The sequence below is a fragment of the Mirounga angustirostris genome, unplaced genomic scaffold (assembly GCF_029215605.1).
Source record: "Mirounga angustirostris isolate CCGP_5_RB_7025 unplaced genomic scaffold, mMirAng1.0.hap1 SCAF_3, whole genome shotgun sequence".
Taxonomy (NCBI): domain Eukaryota; kingdom Metazoa; phylum Chordata; class Mammalia; order Carnivora; family Phocidae; genus Mirounga; species Mirounga angustirostris.
This window is the reverse complement of record NW_026991711.1, coordinates 135,734,495-135,760,212: the sequence shown is the minus strand read 5'-3', so window position 1 is coordinate 135,760,212 and position 25,718 is coordinate 135,734,495. Positions and strand designations below refer to the sequence as shown.

Genomic DNA, 25,718 nt, shown 5'->3' with positions numbered 1-25,718 from the left:
ACCATTTTGCAGTCTCATTAGCAGTATATGAGTATTTGTTACTCCACACCCTCACCAACGTTAGAGGGTCTTAGTCTTTGTTATTTTAGTCATTCAAGTTGGTGTGAAAGCATACTTACTGTGGTTTTAATTTGCATTTCTCTGATGCTTAAGGCATTGACCATCTTTTCATGTGTTTATTGGCTCTTTGTATATCTTTTCTTGTAAAGTATCTGTTCAAGTTTTCTACCTATTTTTTATTAGGTTATTTATATTTTTATTATTGACTTGTAGGAGTTCTTTATCCATGATAGATGTAGTCCTTTGTCAGATATATGTATTATGAATATTTTTCCCAGTCTATGACTCACCTATTATCTTAATGTGTCTGTGTTGTGTTTTTTTTGAGTTATAATGGCCATATAACATTTTATTAGTTTGAGGTATACAAAATGATTCAGTATTTGTATACACTGGGAAATGATTACCACAATAAGTATAGTTACCCCCGTCACCATAAAAAGTTACATAATATGCAATATATTGTTCACTATGGTTACCATGCTGTACATTACATCCCCATGGCTTATTTATTTTATGACTGGAAGTTTGTGTGTCTTGACCCCCATCTCCTATTTTACCCACTCCTCTAATCCCCCTCCCCTCTGCCAACCACCAATCTGTTCTCTGCTCCTGTGAGTTTTGTTCATTTATTTTGTGTTTTAGATTTCACATATAAGTGAAATCCTACACTATTTGTTTTTCTCTCTCTGCTTTATTTCGCTTAGCATGATACCCTCAAAGTCCATCCAATGTTGATACAAATGGGACGATTTCATCCTTTTTTATGGCTGAGTAGTATTCCATTGCATACATACACCACATCATCTTTATCCATTCATTGATCTGTGGACACCTTGGTTGTTTCTGTGTCTTGGCTATTGTGAATAATACTGCAATAAACATAGGGGTGCAAATATCTTTTCAAATTAGTGTTTTCTTTTTCTTTGGATAAATACCCAGAAGTAGTACTCCTGTATCATATGGTAGTTCTATTTTTAGTTTTTTGAGGCAGCTCCATACTGTTTTCCCTAGTGGCTGCACAATTTACATTCCCAGCAGCAGTGCATGTCCTCACCAATACTTATTATTTCTTATCTTTTTGAGAATAGCCATTCTGACAGGTGTGAGATAATATATCATTGTGGCTTTGATTTACATTTCCCTGGTAATTAATAATATTGAGCATCTTTTCATATGCCTGTTGGCCACTTGTATGTCTTTTCTGGAAAAATGCTATTCAGATGCTCTACCCATTTTTTAATTGGATTGTTTTTTGTTGAGTTTTATGAGTTTTTTATATATTTTGGATATTAACTCCTTATTGGATATATGATTTGCAAGTATCTTCTCCCATTCAAGTAGGTTGCCTTTTCATTTTGTTGGTGGTTTCCTTTGCTTTGCAAAACCTTTTCAGTTTGATGTAGTCCCATTTGTTTATTTTTGCTTTTGTCGCCTTTGCCTTTGAAGTCAGATCCAAAAAGATATTGCCAAGAGCAATATCAAGGTGCTTACCACCTACATTTTTTTAAAAAAATTTTTTATTGTTATGTTAATCCCCATACATTACATCATTAGTTTTTGATGTAGTGTTCCATGATTCATTGTTTGTGCATAACACCCAGTGCTCCATGCAGAACGTGCCCTCCTCAATACCCATCACCAGGCTAACCCATCCTCCCACCCCCCTCCCCTCTAGAACCCTCAGTTTGTTTTTCAGAGTCCATCATCTCTCATGGTTCATCTACCCCTCCGATTTCCCCCCCTTCATTCTTCCCCTCCTGCTATCTTCTTCTTCTTTTTTTTTTTTCTTAACATACATTGCATTATTTGTTTCAGAGGTACAGATCTGAGATTCAACAGTCTTGCACAATTCACAGCGCTTACCAGAGCACATACCCTCCCCAGTGTCTATCACCCAATCACCCCATCCCTCCCACTCCACCCCCCACTCCAGCAACCCTCAGTTTGTTTCCTGAGATTAAGAATTCCTCATATCAGTGAGGTCATATGATACATGTCTTTCTCTGTTTGACTTATTTCGCTCAGCATATTACCCTCCAGTTCCATCCACGTCGTTGCAAATGGCAAGATCTCATTCCTTTTGATGGCTGCATAATATTCCATTGTATATATATACCACATCTTCTTTATCCATTCATCTGTCAATGGACATCTTGGCTCTTTCCACAGTTTGGCTATTGTGGACATTGCTGCTATAAACATCGGGGTGCACGTACCCTTTCGGATCCCTACTTTTGTATCTTTGGGGTAAATACCCAGTAGTGCAATTGCTGGATCGTATGGTAGCTCTATTTTCAACTTTTTGAGGAACCTCCATACTGTTTTCCAGAGTGGCTGCACCAGCTTGCATTCCCACCAACAGTGTAGGAGGGTTCCCCTTTCTCCGCATCCCCGCCAACATCTGTCATTTCCTGACTTGTTAATTTTAGCCATTCTGACTGGTGTGAGGTGGTATCTCATTGAGGTTTTGATTTGTATTTCCCTGATGCCGAGCAATATTGAGCAATTTTTCATGTGTCTGTTGGCCATTTGGATGTCTTCTTTGGAAAAATGTCTGTTCATGTCTTCTGCCCATTTACCACCTACATTTTCTTCTAGGAGTTTTATAGTTTCTGCTCTTATATTCAGGTTTTTAATACATTTTTAGTTAATTTTGTGTGTGGGGTAAGATAGTGGTACAGTTTAATTCTTTTGCATGTGGCTGTGCAGTTTTCCCAACACCATTTATTGAGGAGACTGTACTTTCCCCATTGTATGTGCTTGCTTCCTTTGTTGTAAAGTAATTGACTATAGATGCATGAGTTTATTTCTGGACTCTTTTTTTGTTCCATTGATCTATATGTTTTTATGCCAAAACCATACTGCTTTGATTACTATCATTTTTAAATATAGCTTGAAATCAGCGAGCTTTGTCTCCAGCTTTGTCCTTCATTCTCAAGATTGCTTTGACTACTCAAGATCGTTTGTGGTTTCATATAAATTTTAGGGTTCTTTGCTCTATTTCTGTGAAAATGCCATGGGATTTTGATAGGGATTGCATTGAATCTATAGATTGCTTTGGGTAATACAGACTTTTTAGCAATATTAATTCTTCCAGTCCATGAGCACAGAACATCTTCCCATTTATTTGGGTCTTCTTCCATTTCTTTTATCAATGTAGTTTTTTATGTACAGGTTTTTACCACCTTAAATTTATTCCTAGGTATTTTATTCATTTTGATGCAATTGTAAATGGAGTTGTTTTTGTAATTTCTCTTTCTGACAGTTCATTGTCAGTGTAGAAAAACACAACAGCTTTTTGTATGTTGACTTTGTATCCTGCAACTTTACTGTTTTTGTTTATTCAGTTTTTTGGAGGTCTTTTGGATTTTATGTATATAAAATCATGTCATTTGCAAATAATGAGTTTTACTCTTTCCTTTCCAATTTGGATGCCTTTTGTTCCTTTTTCTTGCTGAATTGCTCTGGCTAAAATTTTTATTTCTATGTTGAATAAAAGTGGTGAAAGCAAGCATCCTTCTCTTCTTCCTGATCTTAGAGATTTATGCTTCCAGTTTTTCACCATTGAGTGTGATGTTAGTTGTGAGCTTGTCATTAAATGGATGCTGAATTTTGCCTGATGCTTTTTCTGCATCTATTGAGATGATCATGTGATTTTTAGCTTTCATTTTGTTGATGTGGTGTATCACAATGACTGATTTGCAGATGTTCAACCATCCTTACATCCTGGAATAAATCCCACTTGATCATGGTGTATGATGTTCTTAATGTATTTTTGAATTTGGTTTACTAATATTTTGTTGAGGATTTTTGCATCTGTGTTCATCAGGGATTTGGGTCTGTCATTTTCTTTTTTTGTGGTGTTCTTGTTTGGTGTTTGGTATCAGGATAATGCTGGCCTCATAAAATGAGTTTGGAAGCATTCCCTCCTCTTCAATTTTTGGGAGAGTTTGAGAACGATAGGTATTAACTCTTCTTTAAATGTTTTATAGGATTCACCAGTAAAGCCATCTGGTTCTGGACTTTTGTTTGTTGGGAGGTTTTTGATTACTGATTTAGTCTCCTTCTCAGTAATCAGTCTATTTGGATTTTCCATTAGTCAGTCTTGGAAGACTGAATATTTTATGTTTCTAGGAATTTATCCATTTTTTCTAGGTTGTCCAGTTTGTCAGCATATAATTTTTCGTAGTAGCCTCTTTTTTTTTTTTTTTAATTTTATTTATTTGACAGCACAAGCAGGGGGAGTGGCAGGCAGAGGGAGAAGCCGGCTCCCCGCTGCACAGGGAACCCCATGTGGGACTCAATCCCAGGACCCTGAGATCAGGACCTGAGCTGGAGGCAGATTCTTAACAGACTGAGCCACCCAGGCGCCCCTCATAGTAGCCCCTTATAATCCTTTGTATTTCTTTGGTATGGCTTATAACTTCCCCTCTTTCATTTCTGATTTTATTTATTTGAACCCTCTTTTTTTCTTAGTCAGTGTAGCTAAAGGTTTATCAATTTTGTTTATCTTTTCAAAGAACCAGCTGTTAGTTTCATTGATCTTTCCTATTTTCTTTTTAGTCTCCTTTATTTCTGCCCTGATCCTTATTATTTCCTTCCTTCTACTGACTTACTTTGGGCTTCCTTTGTTTTTCTTTTCTAGTTCCTTTAGGTGTAAAGTTAGATTGTTTATTTGAGATTATTTTTGTTTTTTGAGGTAGGTCTATATCACTATGAACTTCCCTCTTACATCTGCTTTTGCTGCATTTCATAGTTTTGTTGTGTTGTATTTTCATTTGTCTCAAGGTATTTTTTAATTTTTTCTTTGATTTCTTTGTTGACCCATTAGTTGTTCAGTAGCATGTTGTTAAATCTCCACATATTTGTGATTTTTATTTTTATTTTCTTTTTGTGATTGATTTCCAGTTTTGTACTATTGTCTGAAAAATGCTTAATACGATTTCAGTCTTAAATTTATTGAGACTTGTTTTGTGGCCTAACATGTGATCTATACTGGAGAACGTTCTGTGTGTACTTGTAAAGAATGTGTACTCTGCTTTTTGGTGGAATGTTTTGTATGTGTTAAGTCCCTCTGGTCTAATGTATCCTTTAAGTCTAATATTTCCATATTGATTTTCCATCTAGATGATCTATCCATTGATGTAAGTGGGGTATTAAAGTCCCCTACTATTACTATATTGCTGTCGATTTTTCCCTGTAGTTCTGTTAATATTCCCTTTATATGTTTAGGTGCTCCTCTGTTGAGTGCATAAATATTTACAAATGTTATATATTCTTGCTGGAATGACTTTTATTATTATGTAATACCTGCCTTTTTTTTTAGAACAGTTAAAGCAATTTTTATTATTTATTTATTATTTTTTAAAATTTAAATTCAGTTAATTAACATATAATATATTATTGGTTTCAGAGATAGAGGTCTGTGATTCATCAGTCTTATATAATACCCAGTGCTCATTACATCACATGTCCTCCTTAATGTCCATCACCCAGTTACCCCATCCCTCTCCCCCCTTCCCTCCTAGCAACCCTCAGTGTGTTTCCTATGATTAAGAGTGTCTTATGGTTTGTCTCCCTCTCTGGTTTCATCTTGTTTTATTTTTTCCTCTTCCCCTATGATCCTCTGTTTTGTTTCTTAAATTCCACATATCAGTGAGATCATATGATAATTGTCTTTCTCTGACTGACTTATTTCGTTTAGCCTAATACGCTCTAGTTCTATCCACGTCATTGCAAATGGCAAGATTTCACCTTTTTTTGATGACTGAGTAATATTCCATTGTATATATGTATACCACATCTTCTTTATCCATTCATTTGTCAATGGACATCTGGGCTCTTTCCATAGTTTGGCTATTTCCATAGACATTGCTGTTATAAACATTGGGGTGCAGGTGCCCCTTTGGTTCACTACATTTGTATCTTTGGGGTAAATACCCAGTAGTGCAATTGCTGGGTCGTAGGGTAGCTATATTTTCAACTTTTTGAGGAACCTCCATACTGTTTTCCAGAGAGGTGCACCAGCTTGCATTCCCACCAACAGTGTAGGAGGGTTTCCCTTTCTCCGCATCCCCGCCAACATCTGTCATTTCCTGACTTGTTAATTTTAGCCATTCTGACTGGTATGAGGTGGTATCCCACTGAGGTTTTGATTTGTATTTCCCTGATGCTGAGTGATGTTGAGCATTTTTTCATGTGTCTGTTGGCCATTTGGATGTCTTCTTTGGAGAAGTTCTTTACAGATTTTGGATACTAGCCCTTTATCTGATATGTCATTTGCAGATATCTTCTCCCATTCCGTCAGTTGTCTTTTGGTTTTGTTGACTATTTCTTTTGCTGTGCAAAAGCTTTTTATCTTGATGAAGTCCCAATAGTTCATTTTTGCCTTTGTTTCCCTTGCCTTTGGAGATGTGTCTAGCAAGAAGTTGCTGTGCCTGAAGTTGAAGAGTTTGCTGCCTGTTTTCTCCTCTAAGATTTTGATGGATTCCTGTCTCACATTTAGGTCTTTCATCCATTTGGAGTCCATTTTTGTGTATGGTTTAAGGAAATGGTCCAGTTTCATTCTTCTGCACGTGACTGTCCAATTTTCCCAACACCATTTGTTGAAGAGGCTGTCTTTTTTCCATTGGACATTCTTTCCTGCTTTGTTGAAGATTAGTTGACCATAGAGTTGAGGGTCCATTTCTGGGCTCTCTGTTCTGTTCCATTGATCTGTGTGTCTGTTTTTGTGCCAGTACCATACTGTCTTGATGATTACAGCTTTGTAATAGAGTTTGAAGTCCAGAATTGTGATGCCACCAGCTTTTCTTTTTCAACATTCCTTTGGCTATTTGCGTCTTTTCTGATTCCATAAAAATTTTAGGATTATTTGTTCCATTTCTTTGAAAAAAGTTGATGGTATTTTGATAGGGATTGCATTGAATGTGTAGATTGCTCTAGGTAGCATAGACATTTTAACAATATTTGTTCTTCCAATCCATGAGCATGGAATTTTTTTCCATTTCTTTGTGTCTTCCTCAATTTCTTTCGAGTGTTTTCTAGTTTTCTGAGTATAGATCCTTTGCCTTTTTGGCTAGGTTTACCTAGGTGTCTTAAGTGTTTGGAAGTTTTCCTTCCATTTTTTTTTTTTTAAGATTTTATTTATTTATTTGACAGAAAGAGACAAAGCGAGAGGAACACAAGCAAGGGGAGTGGGAGAGGGAAAAGCGGGCTTCCCGCTGAGCAGGGAGCCCGATGCAGGGCTCGATCCCAGGACCCTGGGATCATGTCCTGAGCCAAAGGCTGACGCTTAACGACTGAGCCACCCAGGCGCCCCCCCATTTCTATATTTTGAAACAGCTTCAGAAGAATAGGTATTAATTCTTCTTTAAATGTTTGGTAGAATTCCCCTGGGAAGCCGTCCAGCCCTGGACTCTTGTTTGTTGAGAGATTTTTGATGACTGCTTCAATTTCCTTGCTGGTTATGGGTCTGTTCAGGTTTTCTATTTCTTCCTGTTTCAGTTTTGTAGTTTATACCTTTCTAGGAATGCATCCATTTCTTCTAGATTGCCTAATTTGTTGGCATATAGTTGTTCAACATATGTTCTTATAATTGTTTGTATTTCTTCGGTGTTGGTTGTGATCTCTCCTCTTTCATTCATGACTTTTATTTATTTGGGTCCTTTTTCTTTTCTTTTTGATAAGTCTGGCCAGGGGTTATCAATCTTAATTCTTTCAAAGAACCAGCTCCTAGTTTCTGATCTACTGTGTTTCTGGTTTCTAATTCATTGATTTCTGCTCTAATCTTTATTAATTCTTGTCTCCTGCTGGGTTTAGGCTTTCTTTGCTGTCCTTTCTCTAGCTCCTTTAGGTGTAAGGTTAGTTTGTGTATTTGAGACCTTTCTTGTTTCTTGAGAAAGATTTGTATTGCTATATACTTCCCTCTTAGGACCACCAAAGATTTTGAACAGTTGTGTCTTCATTTTCATTTGTTTCCATGAATTTAATTCTTCTTTAATTTCTTGGTTGACCCATTCATTCTTTAGTAGGATGCTCTTTAGCCTCCATGTATTTCAGTTCTTTCCAAATTTCCTCTTGTGATTGAGTTCCAGTTTCAAAGCACTGTGTCTGAAAATATGCAGAGAATGATCCCAATCTTTTGGTACTGGTTTAGACCTGATTTGTGACACTGTATGTGATCTCTTCTGAAGAATGTTCCATGTGCACTTGAGAAGGATGTGTATTCTGTTGCTTTAGGATGGAATGCTCTGATTATATCTGTGAAGTCCATCTGGTCCAGTGTGTCATTCAAATTCCTTGTTTCCTTGTTGATCTTCTGCTTAAGTAATCTGTCCATTGCAGTGAGTGGGGTGTTAAAGTCCCCTACTATTACTGTATTATTTTGAATGTGTTTCTTTAATTTTGTTATTAATTGGTTTATATAATTGGCTGCTCCCATGTTAGGGGCATAAATATTTCAAATTGTTAGGTCTTCTTGTTGGATGGACCCTTTAATTAATGATATAGTGTCCTTCCTCGTCTCTTATTACAGTGTTTGGTTTAAAATCCAATTTTTTTGATATAAGAATTGCCATCCCAGCTATCTTTTTTTTTTTTTAAGATTTTATTTATTTGAGAGAGAGAGAATGAGAGAGGGAGAGAGCACATGAGAGGGGGGAGGGTCAGAGGAAGAAGCAGACTCCCTGCCGAGCAGGGAGCCCGATGCGGGACCCGATCCAGGGACTCTGGGATCATGACCTGAGCCAAAGGCAGTCGCTTAACCAACTGAGCCACCCAGGCGCCCCGCGACCCCAGCTATCTTTTGATGTCCATTAACATAAATAGTTTTCCACCCCCTCACTTTCAATCTGGTGGTGTCTTTGGGTCTAAAATGAGTCTCTTTCAGGGATGCCTCGGTGCCTCAGTAGGTTAAGTGTCTGCTTTGTCTCGGGTCATGATCCCAGGGTCCTGGGATCAAGTCCCTCATCGGGCTCCTTGCTCAGCAGAGAGTCTGCTTCTCCCTCTGCCTGCCACTCCCCCTGCTTGTGCACTCTCTGATAAATAAATAAAATCTGTAAGAAAAATAAAATGCAGACAGTATATCAATGGGTCTTGCTTTTTTTATCCAATGTGATACCCTGTGTCTTTTGATAGAGGCATTTAGCCCATTTACATTCAGAGTTAACTATTGAAAGATAGGAATTTAATGCCACTGTATTACCTGTAAAGTCACTGTTTCTGTATATTGTCTCTGTTCCTTTCTGGTCTATATTACTTTTGGGTTCTCTCTTCGCTTACAAGATCCCCTTTATTATTTCTTGCAGGGCTGGTTTAGTGATCACAAATCTTTTTAGTTTCTTTTTGTCCTGGAAGCTTTTTATCTCTCCTTTTATTTTGAATGACAGCCTTGCCAGTAGTTGTTTATCCCGTTTTTCTCGGCTTCTTTATTCTTCATCATTTAGTCTTCTGTATCACTAATTTTCTCTTCTGCCTCATTTATCCTAGCAGTCAGGGCCTCCATTTTTATTGCATCTCATTAATAGCCTTTTTGATTTTAACTTGATTCGGTTTTAACTCTTTTATTTCTCCAGAAAGTGATTCTCTAGTGTCTTCTATGCTGTTTTCAAGCCCAGCTAGTATTTCATAATCATTATTCTGAACTCTAATTCTGACATCTTATATCCATACTGATTAGGTCCCTGGCAGTCAGTACTGCCTCTGGTTCTCCTTTTTGAGGTGAGTTTTTCCATCTTGTGATTCATGTAGAATGTGGTCACTTTTCTATTTGTAGACCTGCAGCAATTCTTTTTTGTCACTCTGGGTGAGTTCTACTGCCCTGTCTTCCAGGTCACTGAGCCTCTCTTCTCTTTCATCTGGTCTGCTGTTGAATCCATTTAGTATATTTTTCAGTTCAGTTATTGCATTTTTCAGCTCTTCTTTTTTGTACTTTCTTACATTATATGTCCCCTTATTGAAGTTCTGTTTATTCATCCATTCTTCTCTCAAGATTGGTAAGCATCTTTATGACCATTACTTTGAACTTTTTATCAGGTAAATGACTTCTCTCCATTTCATTGAGATTTTTTTTTTCCTGGGATTTTGTCTTGTTCTTTCATTTGGAACACATTCCTGTTTCCTCAGCTTGACTCTGTTTGTTTTTCTATATTAGGCAAAACAGCTGTCTCTCCCAGTCTTGAAGAAGTGCTCACAGGAAGATGGGGGTGTGTTTCTGTCTGTTGCCTGTGTACCCTGGGGGTGGTAGCCTGTTAAGAACCGTCTCTCCAATTGTTTCAGTCCCATGGGCCCCAGAAATGCCAGTCCCATGACTACAGATGCTCAAGGGGTATCCCCTGTGTGGACTGCATGCACCCACTTGCTTTGGGAGGGCCTCATGAAAGTGCTGGGCCAGGGTAAGCTCACCTGCCAGGGTTAGCAGGGCTAGAGTCACAGGAGAGGGCAGGGCTGGGGTAAGCTTGCCCACTGGGTTTAGTGGAGCGAGGCTCCGGGAGAGTGCAGGGTTGGGGCAAGGAGAGGAAGAGTACAAAAATGATGCCTACCAGTGCCAGCACTACCCAGGCAGGAGAAGAGTGCAGAATTGCACCTGTCAGCACCCTCATCCTCAAGAGAGGGTTCCAGCAGGCCCCTCTCCTTCCTGCAGATGCCGTATGTCTAGCCAGTGGATCTCTGTCACATGTGGCGTAGATGCCCTCTAACCTGCCGCTTTTGCGCTGGGTCATAGCGTGAGTGTGTGCATGAACCCTTCAAACGGGGAGTCTCCGTTTCCTTCAGCTCTTTGGATCTCTTGGTCTTTAAAGCCAGATATTCTGGGGACTTGTCTCTCTGGTACAGGTCCCAAGAGTTGGGGTGCCTGATGTAGAACTCGAACCTGTTGCTCCTCACGGATGTTCTCTGTATTTGTGAGATCACTCTTGCTTGTGGGTCATCCCCGCATGAGTGCGGTTTTTGGCCATACTGCATCTCTGCCTGTTTTACCTGTCTCATTGTGGTCTTTTTATCCGTGGTTGTGGAGGAGCTGTTGAGTTAGTTTTCACATCTTTTTCAGAGAGAATTGTTCTATATGTAGGTGTAGATTTGGTGTGTTCTGGGTTTTTCTATACCATGTTGACCTGCCCCCTCTGTGGTGGTTTTTTCAAAGAAAAGATTATGTAGAGTTTCTTAGACTACCTATAAACTTAAACAGGAAAAAAATTTAATGTCTTTCCAAGTCAAAAAAGCAGAAAGTTAATTAGCCTAAATGGACTGATCTATATGTATTTTTAAAAATATCCCATTGGTAAGTACCTATTTTTATGTTAAACTCTAACCAGAGCACATACCTGCCTGATCACATTACCTCTTTTAGAGTGTATACTTCTGAATGGGTAGAAGTCTTTTGACTCAGAACAGATTTATTGCTCAGCAAAAGGCTAGTGTCATCTCATCATGTTGCAGATGTTCTTAGCCCTGTGTGAACATAGCTCCTGAAGAATACATCCCTTCCCTTCCGTCTGCACAGTGCTTCCACATTAGTGCACAAGAGCTCTGCGAGGTATATGGGGGCAGTTGTTGGGATCCCTATTGTCATATTAGGAAACCAAGGACTGGGAAGGTTATGACCTATCCAAGGTTACAAAGTTAATGGCAGTATAGATCAACAAACCTAGAATCTTTCTACTCTTCCATGCTTCCTCCCTTTGGCCTATGGGTGTCCACACCCATAGATGCAGCAAGAGGTCCACTTGTTAGTTGGAGCATTTACTAATCCTAGGACCATGATTTGTAGCTGACCAGCCCTTATGCTGTGTCTTCCTCAGCAAACTGAGTTTGCATAACTCCAAAGAGTTGTTGGAAATGGTATCTCCACCTGCCGTCCCAGGAATCAGTGTGCTCCCCGACTTGATGCTTGCATACTTGTGTGAGCACATATACATATGTGAACAAGTTCAGAGTCTATATATATTTATGTCTGAGTGGCTCATGATAGGTACACAGAGGTTTTGACTCTTCCTTTACCCTAGTTAGGGCTATGTGTAGTTTTATCTATCCATATCCTAACACCCTGGCATATATCAGTGACTCAGCAGTGAGCAAATTGCAACTTAATCCTTTTAAGTTATCATGGTCCTAGGCTATTTTAGAAAGAACCATTGCATTTCCCATTGCTTTATAAAATATCTAAGAATGCTTGGTTGATGGCATGTGAGACAGAGTCACTGTTCCTATTCTTCTTGAGTCAGTCCTAGTGACAGCTAATTCTGTGGCTTTTATTAGCTTGGTTATTTTAAATGCACATATTTTGTACATCTGTTCAAGTTCCTGGTGTGGCCTTAAGTTGAAGTTAGATTTTCATCAATCTCTGTAAGGGAAGACTATAATGAATTGTTCAGATTGTAGTAGGAGGGAAATAGTTCCAAACGACAGGAGAAAACAGATCAAAGAAGAAAGTAAACAGGAGACTGGGCACAAGCAGGGCCAGGTTGCCTGCCTCTTTGTGGACTCTGCCCCTGGGGTAGGATTTTAAGGGCAGGAGGTTGAACAGGCCTAATCCTGTGTGTAACCCCTTGGCCTCAGGCACATCAGAGGCCTGGTGACATCTCAATATTACATACTTTTTCCTCCTAATTTGTACTGCCCACTTGAGTTGGTTTATTTTCTCATTAAAAAAATAATTATGTGACACAAGATTAAATGGAAGTGTTTACATTCTTTCCATTTCTGTTATATATAGATAACCTTCATTCAAAATGAGATTTATTCTCTTTTTTTGTGTCATTTGTAATTCATTTCTAGAACAACAAAACAACTTGGTAATGAAAAATGAAAGCCTCTGAAAGTTTTAATATTAATGTTTGCCTCTCTTTATAAGAATAAGCAGCAGATTTGAAGAGGGAAATTTCACCATTAGAAGTTTCGGAGCTAATTTTGGTAATTCGGTAAGGGGGAAAAAGTCACCGAATGTGCTGCATGGAATGGTGTTATCTAATGTAAGCATCAGGATGTCAAATTAGACCAAGTCCACTAAGAGTATAGAGCTGTGTATCATCATGATGTAATTTGAAATTTTAGATATCTTTGTTATTTCAGATCACTAGCTATAATTGCTTAGATTTTTTTGATGTTCATATCTACATAGATGGATAAGCCTGTTTAAAGTTTTGGATCCGCAGATAACTAGTGCTAACTAGTTTTTAAAATGCATTTAATGTATATAAATACCAAATTTATCATGGGGAAGAATGTGAGAGAGGACCTAGTCTATAAAGGAAGCCATTGTTTCTAAGACCAGTTCTGTTTCTTGTTTTTTGGTTGGTGTTTTGAGTACTTAATACATTTCATGATTCAGAATTTAAAAGGAACAATAGGGTATGCTTTAAAAATTCTTTCAGGTACTCATTTCTCTTTCCAGAAGGCAACCAATATTTTCATGCCTCAGCCATTCTAATTTTGACAAACTAATTTTGATCAGTGCATACCTATGTTTTATGTTTGGTTTATGTTACTTGGCATAATTTTATTACCAGATCTTATTGCTTAAGAGCTTATAATTGTTTCTACTTAACTATTTCCGTATTGGGCATTTACATTTTTTTGTTTAACTTTGTTGCTCTTTAAAGTAGCAAACATATTTGCATATTTGTAGAACAGCAAACATAATTAGCATATTTGTAAAAATACAGATACTTTTTTCCATTGAAAAGTTACCATATTTTTATTTCACAATTTGATACTTCCTGAAATTCATTATATTCATTATGTTTACTGTGTTTTTTCCCTGTGAAAAGCTGTTTTTAATGTAATAATATCACTCACAATCAGTAGAGCCTTAAAATAGAAGAGAAATGCTATTTTCCTGTGTTTGTTTTCCGAGAGGAAACAGTTACGAATGTGATAACACATAATCCTTGTTCTGTGTCTCTAGATTTCTTACTAGAGGGATTGAATTAATTGCACATTTTCTTCCCCCATCCCACTGTCCCCAGTTTAACATGTGTGAGATAGTGGTCAATCTCAGAGTTTAGAAAAGGACAGTGCGTATTTGCCATGGATGTTTCCCTTTAAGTGTTACCAAAGTTTCAGACAACTTAAATAACAATCTTTATTTTTTCTAAAATTATTCAATGTTTCTGGATAGTATTGGCCTACGTATTCCTAGGCCTATCATAAAGTTTTTAAAAATATAAATATTTAAGTCATATACAGACTGTGCAACTGCTAGACGTTTTCTCCCTTCAAATACAGTAGAGTACGTAAGTGTGAAACACGCTCACAGATGTGCGCCTTGCTACAGTGTCCCTGCTTTCTTGTTTACATGCTCACTTGTCAGATGTATATATAAATGCAGATCAGTTTAGTTTTGTCCTTATGTCCATTGCATCCTCAGGACTTAGTATGCATTCTGGGTAACAGATCTTCAAAGCATACAAAAGTTAATGTGTTAGATGTTACATGTATACTCAGAAAGAAATGTGAAGAGCTGCTGAAGGAGTACAAATCTCAATCTACTGGCAATTATTTCCCGAAGGGCCTGGTGAGGAGAGGAGGAGGAGCTGTGGGGTGGGGTATGACTGACTGGAGTACGCCTGCTCTGTGGGACATTGTACTTTACTAATGATTAAAAACATGGAAGAACTTTGTATTTGTTTAAACATGATGTCCATAATTAATGAATGGCGTCCCAGGTTTGACATTATCTGATGGTGGCAAAGTTTGGAGATTATAATCAAAATTTGTGTTTCTGTCTTTTTTTTTTTAATCTGCTTTAGTTTAGAACATAAGGTGCATTTTCCCACACGTAGTCTTCGCAACCATTATTTAAACACGAGGTTTCAGGGAAGTAGTAAACTTTTTCCATTGGTTTGGTCTTTAATACTAGCTATGGGAACAATTACTTGGATTATCATTTTAACATAATTTTTCACCCAGCAATCCTTTTGAAAGTATTGTTTGCTTAGATTGAAACATTGAAATGCTTCCTTCTCCCTGCAGCGCAGTAAATTAAGAGAGGGAAACTCAGGCATATCAACATGTAAAATTGGGTCAGTTGTCACTCTGGGATTTGTGTGCCAGTGGTATGGATTGTGGAAACCCAGAGAGAGACAGCACATTGCTGCACCCCATGCCTGGTGGACAGCAAAGGGATCAGGGCCCTGGGGAATCCCAGATAGTAAGCTTCCCACAGAGCTGGAAGGGCTCTTGTGTCAGTGTTGGCACTTGGGAACAGCGTGGTCCGTAGGAGTAAGGGGTCAGGGTTGGAGCAGGCAGTTGAGGAGAATGGGCTGAGACCTGCTACCCCTTGGAAGTAGGACTGGAAGAACTGTGGGTTTTAGAAACATGAACAGGAATGTGGGTGAAGGTAGAGTGTTGAAGCGTCATTGAATGCTGCACATGAGTTTTAAGGGTATTTTTTGTAGTGTGTCTATACCAGTGGAATTGGCCCCAGTGAGGCCTTTCCTAGTTCCTGTTCCACATGGGACGTGCTATTGCAGTGAAGTTACAAGTATATAGTATAATATGATTATGTGACTATGGTTATGATTGTGTAATATAAACAGCTGCAGTTCAGATGAAGATGTACAAATGAGATTTTTTCACTTCGTGGAGATATATTTATGTTTCTTTTTTTTTTACAAGATTTTATTTATTTATTTTAGAGAGAGAGACAGAGACAGAGCCATGAGCAGCAGGGAGGAGACAGAGGGAGAGGGAGAAGCAGACTCCTCTCTGAGCAGGGAGGCTGGTGGGGGGACCTTGATCCCAGGACCCTGAGATCATGACCTGAGACGAAGGCAGACACTTAACGACTGAGCCACCCAGGCGCCCCTATATTTATGCTTTAAAAATGTATTTTTATATATCATATACACACACCCATACAAACACATTTTTTCCTTACAAAAAACTAAAAAAAAAAAGAATTGGTAGCAGTTTTGTTAACACATTCTTTCCCCCCTCCCAGTTAACAGATTTCAGATTCGAATACACCCTCATTATCCAAATTCAAATTCCTGTCACTCACTACCATTGTGGAGTGTAGCTTTGATTTGCCCAGTTTCCTGCTCATGGTAACTAGATGATCCATTTCCCAGCAGTTTTTCTGGTTTTGTCTTGATACTGAAAGTGTCTTTCTAGGTTCTCTCCTTTTAGCTACGTATCTGTCTCAAGAGTTTTGCTCGGTATAATAGATTTTAGAATTTGAACGGGGGGAGACTTTTCCCCTATGACTTAGGCACCTCTGTGGGGCGAAGTTGTGTTAATTGCTCTACAATCCAAGGAAGCGGAACCGGGTGGCTGAGCTAAAATGAATCCTTGCTAAGAGAAGGAAAGTGACCCTTGTAGATCCACGTTTTACCTCCAGCTTACAAAAGATACCAACCAGTCTTTTACCATCTCTTTCCCTTTCATTGGGAAGCTCCCTGCTGCCTCATCTGGCTTCACTTTTGTTTTCCAAATGTGTTTTTTAGTTTTGCCATTTTGGATATGGCTGGGTTGACCCCGGAAAGACTGGTTTGAGAAATACTCTTGACATTTCGAATCAAAACACATCCAGACATAAGATTCTCTTGAAACTGAGTTTGGGGGGCGCCTGGGTGGCTCAGTTGGTTAAGCGACTGCCTTCGGCTCAGGTCATGATCCTGGAGTCCCAGGATCGAGTCCCGCATCGGGCTCCCTGCTCGGCAGGGAGTCTGCTTCTCCCTCTGCCCCTCCCCCCTCTCATGTGCTCTCTCTCATTCTCTCTCTCTCAAATAAATAAATCTTAAAAAAAGAAAGAAAGAAAAGAAACTGAGTTTGGGACCATCCCTGTGAGCCCCTCTAGCATTGGCCAAAGTGTGGGCCTCTCATTCCCCTATGAAGAGGGAGGAGTAAAGCAGTGCCGTGCAGAGGCTTTTCTGGATTTTTCTTGGTAACGCTGCAGTCCGTCTCTGATTTGGAAATCTGCTTCCGTCTCTCCTCCCTTGCCTGCAGGCTGGCGGCTCTCAAGTCATCTTTACTAATCCACTGGAGATAGTAAAGATTCGCCTGCAGGTAGCTGGAGAGATCACCACAGGACCCAGGGTCAGTGCCCTGAATGTACTCCGGGACCTGGGACTTTTTGGTCTGTATAAGGTGAGTAGATTCCCTTGGGTGATCTCAGTAGAGAGCTTGTCATGTACTCAATAGAACCGTGAAAGAATGTGGAAACCACGCTTCTCCCTGCAAAGTGGAAAAGCAATTTTGTCCAGCAGGGTGGTTCCTCGAGTACAAAATCGGACAAAAAAGACAAAATCAGCACACTTTTATTAGAGGCAGTGGGCTATACAAACACACTGTCCTGTTGTCGCCTTCAGCCTTTATGAAGCTGCCGGCAGGGAGGCCCGCCTCACAGCCTTTGATTTGATGGCAGGTTTGGGAAAAGTTTCTTTGGTGTTCTCTTTGGTCTGTTTTTTAGGACTTCAAAATAGTCCTGTGTTTATTTTGAGTCTGAGTTATCTGTATTGTTATCTTCCCAGTAGGAGCTTCTGTTTGTCTTAATAATTTGACCACAGTGAAACAGTAGCAGAGTTTGGGAGAATTCAGGTCTTTAAGAAGTTAAGTGGTGGGATTTGTCAATAATGAATTCCATTTAAAACACACACACACACACACACACACACCGCAGAGTGTACTGTACTTTAGCAAAATGCCAGTCAACAGACTCCTTCCCTGCAGGTACACTTACTCCCATCATTACAGATCGGATGTAATGGAGCAGAAGCTATTATTTTTCTTAAACAAGGAAGAGTATTTCTTTCCATTCTTTTGCCTAGCATAAGGGGGGAATACGTAAATTTGGCTGCTATTAGACAACAGTGTTTCTACAGCATCTGATTTATTTATAGATCTATCACTGTAGAAATGTGTAAATTGGCTTCTGTAGCTACGAACTGGAAATCAGAAATTCTCTAGATTAGAATCACACAGGTACAGGGCTCTTAGGAAACCAGTAAACCAATGATGTTTATCTTGAGAGAGTTCTGTACACATTTCCTCCCCTCCACCCCCAATTTCCATCCTTTTTGGAATTCCCTTTGAGAGCTGAATTTATTAATACTGCTTCTGTCTGTATCATCCTTCACAGAGTCCTTGGATTTTTTTTTTTTTTTTTAATGTTTTGAGTTTGTCTTTTCAAAACAGAACCATTAGGGAAACAGCGGCCGAAGATGGAGTATTCGGCTGGAAGATGAGTATTCAGGTCAAACCCTGGGCAGGAGAATAGCCTGGGCAACTGACCAAGTTGAGGAAGGTGTTTACTGTTCCTCAGTCACTGAGACGAGCTCTCCCTGGGTAGCTTTCTATTCCAGTGGAAACTTCTGCTAAAATAATTTGTCCCAGTTCCCCCAGTCCTCTGCTATCTAGGAGTGGTTTCTTTTTCCCATTCCCTAGAATAGTCACCTTTCTTTTCCAGTGCCACTGCCTATAGCTTAACTGGTACTTCATGGGCTCTATGCTGTGTAGATCGAATGGATGAATTGTTAGTTTTGTGGGCTGCCTTTGCTCGTTGCTTTGGAATCAAGGTATTAACATTGTTAACAATGTACAGTACACTCCACCAAAGCCACACAGAACAAACAGCCTGGAGGTTTGAGAACTGAATTTTTATTAACCTTAAAATCTGAATCTGTATTGGAAATGCCAGAAAATTCTTAGTTGTCAGGATAACATCATTACCCAGTTAACTAACTCTAGGTCTCCAAACTTTGAGCCAGGTATATTTCCTATGCCCATCTCGTTCCCCCCCATTTCCATTCCACTCAGTCCCCATGCTGTTTGAGGGAACACCTAAGGCTTGCCACCCTGGATCCGTTGTGGGCATTCACGGCCCTGTTTACACAACTGTTTTGCACTGTTTCCTCACTTGTGACAGGGTGCCAAAGCGTGTTTCCTCCGAGACATTCCCTTCTCTGCAATCTATTTTCCTGTTTATGCTCATTGCAAACTACTTCTGGCTGATGAAAATGGACACGTGGGAGGTATAAATCTCCTTGCAGCTGGAGCCATGGCAGGTAACTACAATTTTTTTTTTTTAAGCCAAAGAACCCTCCCCCCCATTCTCTTTAAGAAGTACACAATTTCTGTGCCCTGTCCGCCTTTATTTCTGGAAGGGTTATTGTTTGTATCTGACTTAGTTTAAATATGATTGCTTTTTCTCCTTTGTGGGATGTGCTGTAATTCTAATGAGAGTTAATTACATTTGCATAATGTGGATAAACAGCATAATGCAGCTTAGCAACTCAGAGCCAAATTAGATCTGCCCATCTAAATTGGGCCTTCATCATTAACATGCTTCTTAGCCTCCCGTGCCCCTGAAACCTTGGGTGCAGCCAAGCTAAGCATAAAGGTGGAAGAGTTCTTCATCAAATCAGTTGCTTGGTTGTACCTCATGTGATGCCCAGGTCTAGCATGCCTCACTTGCTATTTCTGCATGATGGAGTCTACATGATTGGCTCAAAATTGAGCTTTCTTCATGGTACTGTCGATGTTCCTTCTACCATCGTTCTCATTAGATACAAGTGAGCAGTACTTCCCTGGCAAACGACCCTGTACTCAATTGGCATCTCTTCTCTGTCCCTTAACACTTTCTTTAGTAATAGTTGTTTGCATAAGTTTTATTTTCTGTACTAGGCTGGGAGCTTTTTGAGGGCAAGAGCTTCATTTTCTTCATTTTTGCTTTCCCTTCATGGCCAGCATAGTAATAATAGGAGCTCAAATGTCAGTGGAACAAATGAAAATCTTCATTTGGTCTGAGTTCCCAAGTTAGACACAAAAGAGATTCCATCTGAAAGAGGAGCCTAACAAATGTAGGAAGGTACTAAGTTGTTTCCTTCCAGTCTCACAGGTCTAGCCTTCCTCTTGAAGGAGCTGACTTGGGATAGAAGGGGAGGACCAGGTGTTCTTGGCTGTACCAGCTCTCAGAAATGACAGAGGAAGGAAAGGGCATGTATTTGCTCCCCATTACTGCTGGTCCAGGCTAGAAACGTGAAGGGTGAACACCAACTCAAACGTAGTGCCCAGATGCTCGGTGTCGGTCTGCCTACCTGGGCTCATGGTACTGTGTAGCTCTCACTGCGTTCATTCTCCTCCGGTGCCCTGGCTGGACAGCCAGACAGCCTGAGCACTTCCTAGAGTGTAGTGTGTATGGCGGCGTTCTGAGGGTGTTGGGATGGACCGTGTTCTTGTTCTCACCCATGATGACAGGGAATGACTTGTGATGGTTAAGAAACTCTCCCAGGGAGCTCTGAGCCCTTATTTGGGGTCTAGCAAATCCCATGTTCTCTGGCATTTGTTACTTCAGTCCTTTAAAAGCCAGAAAAGCTGCCTGCTCCGTGTTGGTGCTGAGTGCTCCTCCAGCCCCTTTTCTGTACTCACCAAAGTCTCCCACTTTTAAATGGGGCCAGCAGATTTTCCCCCCAAGCGTTTGCCTCTGCTTTCCAGTCAGCAGTAACAAAACAAAACAAAACAACAAAAAAACAGCCAAAGAACAGTCTAATCATGGACAGGCATTTTGCCAGTGGTTGATGGAACCAAGTAAACGTTTTCATGGAACTGTCAGTGCCAACTTCTTGCCCCCAGATATTTGATGTCGGTTTTCAGAATGAGAGATGATTTTTTTCTAATTTTTACAGGAAAGCCTTGCTGGCAGGCCCTAAGAACATTTAGAATTCAGAACATTCCAAAGACAGGTAGTTTACCTAGTTTCATCTGACTACGGTGCAGGGCCGCGTGGAGCGGAGGTATTTGCATCCTCCTGTAACAGCGGCTCCCACAGGTCCCACAGGTCCGCTAGCTCCATCTGCCTAGTGGAGATTCAGTGATAGTCAGAGGCCCAATTGAATATCATCCCTCTGAGGAAGGTTATCTTGCTCCTTTGTCCCCAGCTTTGTTTTATAAGGGAAAGATATGGTTGTGAAATCTATCTTGGGTGTCCCACTGCTGATCAATCTCAGCATGACCCAGGGAGCTCCGGCACAGGGGATAGATGATGAGGCCTTTTGATGACCAGTTCCCCTGTTGTTCCTTAACTGGTTGCCTGGCCGCCTCAGCTCCCGTTGTAATGACTTCTGTCATGTAAGCATGTCTGAAAAGAGTCTCAGCCAACTCCCGAGTTAGCCCCTCAAACAGGTGAGTGGATATGACTATTGACATTCACCTTGCACAGTAAGGTGACAAGAATCAGCAAGAAAACACTACGTTTAGCATCTCATCAAACGGGCAGTGTCCTCATTTCTTATTATATACAAAAGTACTTGTATCTTATTCGCTGAAAAAAAGGAGGTAAAATAATTGAAACCTGAAAGGGAACACTTGGGAATTGTCCTAGTAATGTTGCTGCGTTTTTTCCTCTCCTAGTTCTTTGGGATCATGCAGTGTAGAGTGATTTTCCTAATTCAGAAAGAAAAAAGAATTTTGTTCCACACTGAAGCAGCTAATAGGCTTATGTATCCTTTTTTCCATGAGTGCCCAGGCACCTACTTACTGGAGTTAGAGCAGTTAGAGTTGCTAATTGTATTGTTGGCTGTTGGCAGTATTTCTGCTCCTTATAAGGTACTTTGGGTGACTTCAGTGTGCCTTTCTCCTGAAAGGTGTGCCTGCTGCTTCCCTGGTGACCCCCGCTGATGTCATCAAGACAAGACTGCAAGTGGCCGCCCGTGCGGGCCAGACGACATACAGTGGTGTCATTGACTGTTTCAGGAAGATACTCCGGGAAGAGGGGCCCTCAGCATTTTGGAAGGGGACTGCAGGTAGGGGCTACAGCCATGCAGAATGGCTCGCTGGTGTTAGGGACCTGCTCCCATTACTCACCGACTGGCTTTGCCACAGTCATGTTCAGTATCCCCACTCCGGTCTGTTTTTCAGCTCGAGTGTTTCGATCTTCTCCCCAGTTTGGTGTTACCTTGGTCACCTATGAACTTCTCCAGCGGTGGTTTTACATTGATTTTGGAGGCCTGTAAGTGCAGCTGTTCAACTCCTTGTAAAAGAAAGCACCGAAACCAAAATAGGTCTTTGTTCATTCTGCGGAGGCAGTTTTGGAACTCCTAGAACTGGGTAGGACAGAGAACCCTACAGGACCAGTGCATTTAAAACAGTGGGCTTGAGAAGCTTCCGTATGAGGGGACATCAAACGCAGTGTTAAGCAGCGACTTGGGGAAAGTGAAGGCAAGCAGCAAATTAAACTGTTACGTGAATAAATTATCTTTTTTAGTGTAAGCAAATACAGAGCTTCATGGATTTAGGTCTTTTATTATTTGAATTCTATTATATGGCCTTTTCACCAGATATAAGGTAAATTTGTTTTAGTAACAGTTTTATGAACTTTGTTTCCAAGACTCAAGCCTTTTCCCACCTCCGAGACTTCATTATTTATTTTTATTTATTATTAAGTAGGTATAGATGTTCTTAGAGCTAACAAACAGAAAAGAAAAAAAAAAAACGTTCAGAGAGAGGTTATGCATATGGACATAATTACTTGTGAAATCTAGGTCAGAAATTGGGCCACTTGAAGCCTGTGCTGGGAAGAAAAGGAATTACTTGTTGAATCTGCTGGGTGGGCAAGGTTTTACCTAAAGCAATTAATTGTCAGCTTTTCAGCAGATAATCAAATCCCATATCTGGGTCATCAGCTCATAAACCTTTGACCCCCTTCCTTGCTTAAAGGCCAAACAGGGAATTAGCTGCTGAACCCAAGGAATAGAGAGACCTACAAAGTAGGAAGTAAGAATAGCAATCTTACAATTCCAGGCTTTTCTGTGCTTTCACATTCTGTAAAAGTAAGAATTATATCTATGTCTCTTTAAATTTAGTAATAACCGTCATGAGTCTACCACTTAAAAAGTTAACTTTTTTAACTAGGTCAAAATAAAAGAAAAATGTAAACTTTTTATGACTAATTTATGCTTAATGCAGAAAACTTGGAGAACGTAAAAGTATAAAAGAGAAAATCACTCACAATCCTACTTCCCTGAGAGTGTTAATATTTAAGTGTATTTTCTTCTGATCTTTTCTCTGTGGATTTATTTATAAATTGAGGCCATTTCTCTTCCAAATAAAAAATATGAATGTGTTGCTTTCCAAGCAGCCATAAATCCTGAGAAATGTGGCATAGATGACAAGGAGGTAGCCGGACAAAGACTCCTCTTTGGGGCGCATGGGTGAGACTGAAAATGTCCTGTCCGCATGTGCCATCCGCATCAGCCTTGAGCGCTCTAACCATTGGCTTTTTCCTATCAACAGCAAACCCTCTGGCTCAGAACCAACACCTAAGTCACGCATCGCAGACCTTCCTCCTGCCAATCCCGATCACATCGGTGGATACAGACTTGCCACGGCCACTTTTGCTGGCATTGAAAACAAGTTTGGCCTTTATCTCCCCAAATTTAAATCTCCTAGCGTTGCTGTAGTTCAGCCAAAGGCAGTGGCGGCGGCAGCTCAGTGATGAGACAACCGTTGAGCGTGGCCAAATGGTGCCCTGGAGAGAGAAGCCTAGAAGAGCAGCCCTGTAATGTATCCAGTCAGCTGCATGGTGCTGACTGAGCTGAGGAGTCAAACTATTCTTTCTATATGACATATACATATATTTGTTTATAAAGTAACCATTTGCCCAGGAAAAAACAACCACGCAGTTTTGAGCTTTAGTGTTAAGTGTTGAAATGTTTTCTAAGCCTTGGCATGAATTAGTGTCCTAGACTGCTTTGCACAGCTTGCACTTACAGTGACTGTACATATTGTACATCTTTGTACAGAGACATCTTGGCACCTCATCCCAACAAATCACGTTTATAGAATGTACTGCAGTTCTAAGTGGCTTGAAATGTACAGAATGTTTTGAAAGTGTTTTATTAAGAGTCACACAAAAATAAATGTATTAAAATTAAATTCATTCTCTTATTGGTGACTTCTGGCAATAAAGCATCAATATTGGATGTATTTAATTCCCAGCTCGTTTTCCATTCTGGAATAAAAAGGTATTTGCTGATAGGAGGCATAGTGAGACCCAGTGCTTACACCATTGAATAAGAGGTCCTTTGGAAAAGATGCATGCTCGTGGATGCCAGAGGACCAGGCTAATGACTTGTGTGTGCTGATGTGTTTCCATTTGTGTTTAACATGTGTGTAGATTCTCCTTTGTTCATCATCAATCAAAAGGCATTTCCTCGATAGCCTCTCTCCTGTCAGTGTGCATTTGGAAACAGTGGTGTCTCCAGCATTACTGACTTTGTTTTGCTTTCCTCTGACATGGCAAGGCAAGGGCCTAGCTTTCAAGGTTAAAGGATACTTTGGCAATTTTTCTTCATATGGCTATGATTCCAAAAAAAATAATAAAATGCACACCAAAATGTATACATGTAGTTGGATTTTCCTTCATAAATTCACTGATAGTGCTTTTTATTTCGATTCACTACCAGTTCCAAATAACTCATCATTAGGTTTCCCTCTCTCCCACTTCTATAGGAAATTATTTGATTTGGAAAGGGCTATGGGAGTGAGGGGGGAGGGAAGAAGAAAAAGAGAAGCTGTATCTTGTGATTTTTAGTGTCTCTAGGATCTTCCTTATGAATCCAAATCCAAACTACTTACTCCAAAAGTCACTCACGAAGGGTGTGATTACTAATTTAGATCTAAACATGCATCTTGACAGCCACATCTACACTTTACTATGGTTGTGATTTGATGTGTACATCACAATTCACTTGAGCAAAGTGCTTTGGGAAAACATTATTGCTGTTGCCAGTGAGCCAGGATATGAGAATGTATGCAAATATTTTCAAGGGGCAAACCTGGAGATAGACCCAGTCACTTAGAATCCTCCACGGCACTTACACTTGATGGCTCACAGCCCTGTACCACAACCATAGGCTCTCAGGCCCTCAAGAAGCAAAAGACTTAGCTTTGAAAGCAAGTTATCCCCAAATGTATTCAGTTCTCATTGGAATGGAATAAATAGTACAGTTGTTTCACTATTACCACCTGTTAAAAATATTCAAGTAGTTCATGGATATGTTCTTACAAAAGATTCATAGAATATCTGTGTATATAATTGACCCTTGAACAACTTGGGGCAGGGGGCACCAACCCCCAGCACAGTGGAAAACTGGCATATATTGATTCCCCGAAAACTTACCTACTAATAGCCTACTATTGACCAGAATCCTTACCAGTAACATAACCAGCCACTTAACACATATTTTGTATGTTATATATATTATATACTGTATTCTAATAATAAAGTAAGTTGGAGGAAAGAAAACATTTAGAAAATCATAAGGAAAATACATTTACAGTACTGTATTAAAAAAAAATCTGCATAGGGCTCCTGGGTGGCTCAGATGGTTAAGCGTCTGCCTTCGGCTCAGGTCATGATCCCGGGGTCCTGGGATCGAGTCCCGCATCGGGCTCCCCACTCTGCGGGGAGCCTGCTTCTCCCTCTGCCTCTCTCTCTCTCTCTCTCATGAATAAATAAATAAAATCTTAAAAAAAAAAAAAATCTGCATATAAGTGGACCAACCACACAGTTCGAACCCAAGTTGTTCGAGGGTCAACTGTATTAGAGTAAGATATGAAAGTGCCCTCGTGCCCTCTTCACCCTGCTTCTCCCTTCACCACTCCCTGCCTGAGAGGTAATCACTAATAGGTTAAAGTCTAAATTTGTAGTCTGTTTTTCA

The 25,718-nt window shown here is 40.0% G+C and overlaps 1 protein-coding gene across 3 annotated transcripts in view; it reads left to right on the top strand.

Moving 5' to 3' along the window:
* SLC25A12 (solute carrier family 25 member 12) overlaps positions 1–24,396 on the top strand; it is a 101,162-nt gene extending 76,766 nt beyond the window's left edge. For 2 of the 3 annotated variants that reach the window (XM_045868627.3, XM_045868629.3), the window contains 5 exons: positions 17,008–17,148; positions 18,926–19,064; positions 21,642–21,800; positions 21,916–22,006; positions 23,290–24,396. In XM_045868627.3, coding sequence (XP_045724583.1) covers positions 17,008–17,148; positions 18,926–19,064; positions 21,642–21,800; positions 21,916–22,006; positions 23,290–23,491 — 732 coding nt within the window. In that variant the 3' untranslated portion in view covers positions 23,492–24,396. The remainder of the gene's footprint in view (positions 1–17,007; positions 17,149–18,925; positions 19,065–21,641; positions 21,801–21,915; positions 22,007–23,289) is intronic. The other variant, XM_045868628.3, reaches the window with a different exon arrangement.
* The last annotated feature ends 1,322 nt before the right edge of the window (positions 24,397–25,718 follow it).